General features: G+C 40.0%; 1 protein-coding gene across 1 annotated transcript; it reads left to right on the top strand.

Annotated features, from left to right (window-relative positions):
* The first annotated feature begins 1,720 nt into the window (after nt 1-1,720).
* On the top strand, nt 1,721-7,761 carry LOC146388721 (GTPase IMAP family member 8-like). The gene is made up of 7 exons (XM_084926195.1): nt 1,721-1,798; nt 2,126-2,163; nt 2,613-3,335; nt 5,559-6,272; nt 6,347-6,468; nt 6,573-7,233; nt 7,325-7,761. The coding sequence occupies exons 2-7, from the start codon at nt 2,133-2,135 to the stop codon at nt 7,507-7,509; spliced, it is 2,436 nt and encodes an 811-aa protein (XP_084782321.1). The 5' UTR covers nt 1,721-1,798; nt 2,126-2,132; the 3' UTR covers nt 7,510-7,761.
* The last annotated feature ends 394 nt before the right edge of the window (nt 7,762-8,155 follow it).

Here is an 8,155-nt window from a genome sequence, read left to right on the forward strand (position 1 = left end):
CTGTTACTCATACAACCAAAAGAAGGCAAATTAACTTCAAAGTTTCCTACCTTTATTTATATAACTATATTCACCCAGACTTTCACAGCCTACTGTTCCACTGTCAGTAAGTTTTTCCAAGAAAACACTAATATTAGCACAGATTTAAAACCCTGTCACTAAAGAGAATAAACAAAAATTACAAACCTAGAAGTTGATCCTGTTTTCCTGGACTTTTTCAGTGGAAGAACCATTTCAATACTCATCCAAGTGACTTCTTCACTCTCAGCTGACTGCAGGTTTCCCCAACCTTTTAAACAGTACATTTGCATAATAGGTGAAACTAACAATGTCTAACAATGGGCAGTTTCATGATTGTTTATATTTAAACTGTTGTGACCATTGATCAGTGACCATGAGTACCATTCAGAGAGTTGGGGAGTGGACGCAATCACAGCATTGTAAGTTGGAGATAGAGGTACACTTAAGGGGCCTAGATATCTTTCCCCTTTCATGTAAATGAACTGTGTTACTCTCTGTCCCTCTGTTCCTCCCTCTCCAGGATGTCCACATCCTCCTCATTAAAGAAATGGCAACTGGCCTGTTAGTGTACATAGACTGGGGAAGTATAAATATATATCTGGATCTCTTCTACAGCATGTTTTTTGTCCTGTCTTCCTTCTCTCACCCCAACCAGTCGCAGCAGACAGACGCCCCTCCCTGAGCCTGGATCTGACGGAGGTTTCTTCCTGTTAAAAGGGAGTTTTTTTTCCTACTGTCGCCAGTTCTTGCCAATAGGGGGTCATATGATTTTTGGGTTTTCTCTGTATGTATTATTGTAGGGTCTGCCTTAAAATAAAAAGCGCCTTGAGGCGACTGCTCTTATGATTTGGTGCTGTATAAATACAAATGAATTCATTGAATTTATTGGTAAATAGACTGTAGTAAAAAGGATTTTTGAAGGGGCTATATATAAAATAAAGATATGTTTATGATTCTGCATTTTAATATATATTATATTATATTATATTATATTATATTATATTATATTATATTATAATCAACATTTTCCTTCTTAGTCACTTAAAGTATGTTTATAAAACAGTTTGTTGTTATTTATTTATTTATTTTTTACAATTTCTGCTTCCCTCTGGGCCAGATCTTTCTTTAAAAAAAAAGACATTTTTTTTATGTCAATGACACTTTTTAGCCAGATAAATAAAGGATATATAAAAGTCACTGCCGAAATCTGCAAAGCAGCCTCTACCTTGTACAGCAAAGAAGCCCCAGACCACCGCACTACCACCACGTTTGACTTCCAAAAAATGAACCTTTTTTCCTCATCAGTTCATAGACTATTAGTTTATATAGAATATATATCATTTCAATTTAATATTATTTTATTTAATATATTTTTTGGGCGAATGATACGAACCTTTGTGTTCTTTTTGCTCTCCCATGGACGCCATTTTTCACAGTCTTTTTCTTATTGTTGACTCATGAACTTTGACATTGACTGAGGTGAGTGAGGCCTGCAGTTCTTTAAATGTTGTTCTGGGTTCTTTTATGACATCTTTTATGCTCCAAACCTTCTCCATTTGTCTTTCCAGACTGATAGATGTCAATGGCTTTATTTCTCAGCTGTTTCCTTAGACTGTGTTATTATGTGGTGCTGTTTGAGAGCTTTTAGCCTACTTCACTTTATCACACAGTTTCTCTTCCTTTTGGTGATTTCATGATTCAGCAAGTCTGGCAGTAATCAGGCCTGGGTGTGGTTAGTGAAACTGAACTAAGCTCTCACTTTGTCGCACAGGACCAGGTAAGGATTGGACAACTTTCTTACCTTAATAAATTAAATAATCACTGTTGTCTTTAATCAGGTTACTTTAGTCTAATATCAACATTTATTTTACCATCTGAAACATTTAACAAATGTGGAGAAAAAAAAAAAAAAAAAAAAAAAAAAAAAGAAATGAGGAAGAGGCAAATACTTCTTCGCAGCACTTTTTGCCTGAACTGATTTTAAAAAGAATATCAAAACATTTCTAAAGTAAATATTTGGTATTTCTCCTTTAAGAAAACAGCTTGTAGATTATTAAAACTGGTTCTTTGAGTTCTGCCTTTCCTGTTCTTTGTTTCACTTTAGTTAAACAATGGCTGATGAGCGTGCTGTCCCCAGCTCTGGTAAATATTATTCTGTTCATTAAACCTGTATATGGAAATGGAATATAAGACTGTTTTGATTTATTTGTTAACATAACAAGGAAGCACATTTTTAATCAGACTCAGTTGTTACTGGCCGTGTCTTTGCATACAGGGAAGTGACTCTCAGTGTCGCATGTCTGATTGTGCTTAGATTCCACAGTGTTCAGTAGATTACTCAGTGCTTAACAGAGATATCATTTACAGATTATTCTGTATGTATGAAACATCATTTTATTTCACACCTCTGTCATCTTGGCTTTTAATCTGGTGGACAAAGAGCTAAGCAAACATACCACTGCTATCTACTCACATTGTTTTCACAGTTTTATTTACTAGTACTTGCAGTTACACAAACGTGTCCATAAATTCTGTATGAAGACACTTTTCTAGTTTTACAGTTTGTAAACAGTGCTGCATCTGTGTTGCAGGGCACAGTCACGACTCTCCAGAGTTGAGGATCGTGCTGATAGGTGGCAGAGAATTAACAGGAGAGCCCAGTAATAAGAGTCTGAGCGGTAACATCATACTGGGTCAAAATGTTTTTGACACCAGCAGAAGAACTGCCCAGAGTGTGGCGGGGCAGCAGGAGGTTCATGGCAGACGGGTCACTGTGGTGGATACTCCAGGCTGGTGGTGGCACTATCCACTAGAAAACACCCCAAAGCTGGATCAGATAGAAATCCAGAACAGCGTCCATCTGTGTCCCCCAGGACCTCACGCCTTTCTTCTGGTCTTTCATCATAGCTTTTTTTTGCCCCAGATCTTCATATCATCTTTAAAAGAGCACCTGAAACTTTTCCACAAGGATGTGTTGAATCACACCATCGTACTGTTCACTGCTGAAGATCCATGGGAAAAAAAAAATATCAACTTCAAAATCAGTGAGTGGTCAGAAATGCAGTGGATTCTTGAGCAATGTGGAAACAGAAAACATGTCCTCTGTGTGAGTAACAGGGAGGACAGCAGTCAAGTTGAAAAGCTTTTTGAGAAAATCGAGGCAATGGTTGCTGCAAACGAAGGCCGTCACTATCCCATTGATCATGCTCATGGAAACACTCTGAGGGAGGAAATAAAAGCAATAAGTGACAGAGCATCAAAGAGGTTTGATGAGGTGCAGACACACAGAAGGAAACTCAGAGCACTAATTGAAGGTGAGTCAAAGAGGTCCTGAAAAAAAAAATCACAATGAAGTTGAATTAAAGACTAATAAATCTCTAAAGTAAATTGCAGAAGAAAATGAGACATATTTCTCACTTTATTCACACACACATACAAGATATTTCATGTACCACCACATGAGACAAGGCAATGGATACCAGTTACTAGTTACAGTTACATTTAGATATTCATTAGAGATATTTGCCTTCTGAATGTAGGGACTCATGGTCTGTCGCTACTTTGTAACTTAAAAACAGAAGTAATCCCTGTAGGGATAAGGTCCGATCCATAGGTTCCAGTTTCAGTTCCATTGAAACTTCCGTGGCAGTTTGCCCATGTCTACTTGGGTCTTTTGAACTTGGAGAAAACATCTGACTTTGTTGCTCTCACTAGTTCTTGGCCTCCTTCCTTCTGCTTAGCATACAGTGCTGGATTTTGGGTGAAATCCTCCATGCATAGTAAGGAGCTTCCAAGTCTTGTTGTCAGTAGTTTTTATCTTTTTATTTGGCCAGCTTATTATCCCAATTGGATATCTAATCACTGGGACAGCGTAGGTACCAGATCTTGTTGGTACCTATTGCCCAGATCGTATTCTTCCCATTCAGCTGACTCCTCAGGACTTGCCTTACTCTCACTAGGTATTTGGTGGTTGCAGCTTTCATGATTCCTATTTATCTTTGGAATTCCCGGGCACTTGTAGCTATCCTTAAGGTCTGTAATGCTGCTCTGACTATTTTTTTTGGACTATTTTTCTTCTCTTTGTTACCATCTGACTAGACTTCTCCAGTCCGAATGACATTCCGATGTCATTGCTGTAGATCCTAGTGGTATGGATCAGTATATCTATGTCTCGTTCACTCTTGGCATACAGCTTGATGTCATCCACGTAGAGGAGGTGGCTAATGATTGCTCCATTCGGTATGTGTAGCAAGTCTTGTCAGCTATTTAACTGAGAGGATTCAGGGCTATGACGAATGGGGACAGAGCATCTCCTTGGCACATCCCGCACTTGATGGAAACTTGTGCAGTTGGCTTGAAGTTGGCCTCTAGTGTTGTTCCCCACATCCCCACTGAATTTCTGATGAAGGCTCTGAGGGTCCTTTTAATCTTGGACAATTGTAGGCATTCCAAGATCCATGTATACGGCAATGTGTCATGGTCCTCGGTCGGTGCCCCAGTGTTTTGAGTTTTTGTACTTTTATTTTGATATTATCACATTTTATGGCAGTTGTGTTTTGGGTTGCATTTTTTGTACTTCTAGCTCTCCTGTTCTCCTTGGTTTGAGATTTCTAGTGCTTATGTCACAAGTGTAGAAGGGAACCCCTTCAATAATGGGAAGAGCAGCAGGGGGTGATCACAGAAACAGAAAACGTATTACCCGGTTAAAATAGTCAAAAGATAAATACACTTTATTTACAACACTAAAAATACCCTGATTAGGGGAGAGAAAAAAAAATAAAAACATAAACCTCAGCATACTAAAAATATGATGATGCTCAGTCCCTGAGCTAAGTCCCAAAGTTCCTGCTCAGGCTCCGCCACACTTCCTGGCTGTGAAGAATCCGCCGATTCCACCAGTGGGAGCCTGGCCGACCACGTCATCAGTCGCCTCCTCGCTGCTCCACTCGAGGTTCCGCTAGGCACAGGAGAGCAGCGGCAGTCACTTTTCTTATCCTTATCCTTAATTTCCCAGGGTATTATATAAATCTTAATATAGCTGTTATGTGTTGTGTCCTTCTCCAAGATTTTCTTCTAGCATTGCTCTCCAGCCTCGGTGGAGCTGCTGTTCCAATATTGTTCTCCTGCTACTGAGAGTACAACTTGGATGGTTCAGTGGAGTACAACTGGTTTATATCCCTCTGGTATACCTCTTCAAGTCACTGGCCAGGACTATGAGTCATTGCTTGGAAGTTTCCAAGGCCTTAGGCATGAAGTCAGGTACTTCTTAGAGGTACATCCCTTTCTTCATAACTCCTTTCTGCAGCTCTGATAGTTGGCCTTCCCTTCCTGCTGCCTTGATCTTGGCGCCTAGTCCCACTGCTTCTTTGTTGCTGGTCAAGTTTTATCCAAACATCCTAGTGATATCACTGCTGCCATGGTGTAGATCAGCTGGTTGGTTTTGGTGATGATATATATATATATATATATATATATATATCATGATTTGAATGCATTAAAACTATATGCCTGATTCTTGATTAGTTTTGCTTCTGCAGGTGGTAAAACCCCACCAGCACATTTAAGACTAGTGATGGTTGGTGCTCAGTGGTCAGCTAAGAGCTCAGCTGGAAACACCATTCTGAGGAAAAAGGCTTTTGCTGTTCATCACAGAAGAACAACGATGTCCTGTGAAATTAATCACGGCATTCTGGGAGAAAGGACACTCGCAGTGGTGGATTCTCCTGGCTGGTTCTACAACCACACCCTTCAGGACACCTCTGAGACAGATAAACATGAAATAGAGAACAGTGTGTACATGTGCACTCCAGGACCCCACGCAGTGCTCCTCGTGGTAGGCCTGGCATCTGCATTTAATACATCCTACCACAGAGCAGTCCAGGAGCACATGAGTCTGTTTAGGGATGATGTCTGGAAGCACACCATTGTTCTGTTCGCTAGAGGTGATTGGCTGGGACTGAAGACTGTGGAAGAACGTATAGAGAGTGAGGAAGGTCTGCAGTGGCTGATGAAGCAGTGTGGGAACAGGTACCACGTCCTGGACAACATGAAGGATAATGATGAGATGCAGGTACAAGATCTCCTGGAGAAGATTGAAGAGATGTGGGCGGGAAATGAAGACTCACATTATAAAGTTGACCCGGATCGTGAAGCACAGCTGGAGGCCAGAAAAGAGGCTGAAGGAAAATTAGCTAGAAGGATCAGAAAGACCACTGAAAGACAATCAAGAATACTGGGAAAGTTATTTGAAGGTAATCAAGAAATCATCAAATAATTATGGCATTATTTTAGTCACTCTTTCAGTTTAAACTTTACTGTTTTACAGGAGAGAGGCTGACAATCACTGACCTGAGGATTGTACTGCTTGGCAGAGAGGAATCTGGGAAGAGTATGGCAGGAAACAAAATCTTTTTCAAAACGATATTTGAGAGAAGTTTGTTGAAAAAGGTAACCCAATATGCTGCCTGAATTGAAATGTGATATAGAAAGGATACGATTTAATTTAATTTATCAAAACTGTAACAATTGTTAAATTAAAAAAAATTGTGCAGGAATTCGAGGACCGGAGAAGAACAGAAAAGTGTGTAAAGCATGAAGGAAATTTAGGTGGAATAAATGTTGCTGTCGTTGAGACTCCAGGCTGGCCTGCAGACACGACGGCTCCTGTCTGGCTAAAAGAAGAAGTTCTCCGCAGCGTCTCCATGTGCGCTCCAGGCCCTCATGTTTTTCTCTTGGTTGTTCCCATTTCCAAAGCATTCACAGAGGAAGACCACAAAGCACTGGTTGAGCTTTTGATGCCCTTTGGAGAGAGAGTGTGGAGACATTGCATGGTGTTGTTCACCTGGGGAGACTGGCTGAATGACAGACTCATTGAGGAGCACATTGCAGGAGAGGGGAAAAGCCTCCAGTGGCTGGTGGAAAAATGTGGGTCCAGATACCATGTCCTCAACTGCCATGGTTTGGGTTATCATTTTCCTGTCAAACTGCTCTTCCAAAAAATAATTGATTTGATCACACGGAACAAGGGACAATGCTTCACTGCTGAAAGCAAACAAGGGAAAAAACAGCCTGTGCTGACAGAAGAAGAGTGGAACAAGAGGGAGCAAGAGCTGATAGACCGAATGTTGACAGCTGTTGTAAATGAACCAGAAGAACCAAAACAACCATTTGTGAAACGAGGAGCCAGCTTGGACGGAGTTTTCATTCCAAGCAGTGAGTTGATATTAATTAGAGAAAACTCTGAATTTGTTTTGTATTTTTACTTGTGGGTATGATATCAAATAGCATTCAATTTCTGTTTCAGTGAGCGGAGACGCTCCCTCTGAGTTTGGGAAACTGTCAGAACTTTGGAATCAAAGAGCACGTGCCAAAGTGTCTGAATGGCTGAAGACCAGAGCTGGAAATTCTGACGTCACCTCAGGGATTGGCAGCATGAGCGCCTCAGCCAGTCATGTGGAAGAAAGTCCTCTGCCTGATGAAAATGATTAACCAGCAAGTTCTGTGAAACATTAAATAATTTGAAAATAATAATAATAATTTGAATTCACACATTCTTGTTAAAAACAGAAACACATGATAATTTTTCCAATATCAGAATCAGAATCAGAGAGACTTTATTTATCCCCAAGGGGCAATTAAGATAAATATTAAATAATGTTTTTTGGATTTAATAGTGCATGCCCAGCCACTTGGGTTGGCACACTGTATTTTTATGAAAAAAATAAAGTCCTGCTAACTTAATATTTACATTTTTGTTCTCTTACTCTTATCATTTTTCACAATAAAATGGGGAATTGACCCATTTAAAAACGATGTTAATGTTTGTAAATAAAGAAATATTACATTTATTAATCATGTAAATTCCCTGCACCTGTCGCAGACATGAAGGTCAAGTGTTGAACGTCATATTGACGTCCAGGTTGGGTCATGGTTGGATGTTCAAATTGTGGACCAAGTTTGGACGTGTATCGATGCCCAGAATTGGTCATGGACCGATGGCCATGTATCTGGCGTCCAATGTTTTGTGGGTACAGGTTACGAAATTTTCTCAAAGTAAAGCAAGTCAAAAGAATCGTTGTAGTGGGGGAAAAAATCACAGCTCACAAACATTTCTGTCACTTCAATGTTCTGTTGC

The sequence above is a fragment of the Perissodus microlepis genome, chromosome 4 (assembly GCF_051167445.1).
Source record: "Perissodus microlepis isolate ML-2025 ecotype Zambia chromosome 4, ASM5116744v1, whole genome shotgun sequence".
Taxonomy (NCBI): domain Eukaryota; kingdom Metazoa; phylum Chordata; class Actinopteri; order Cichliformes; family Cichlidae; genus Perissodus; species Perissodus microlepis.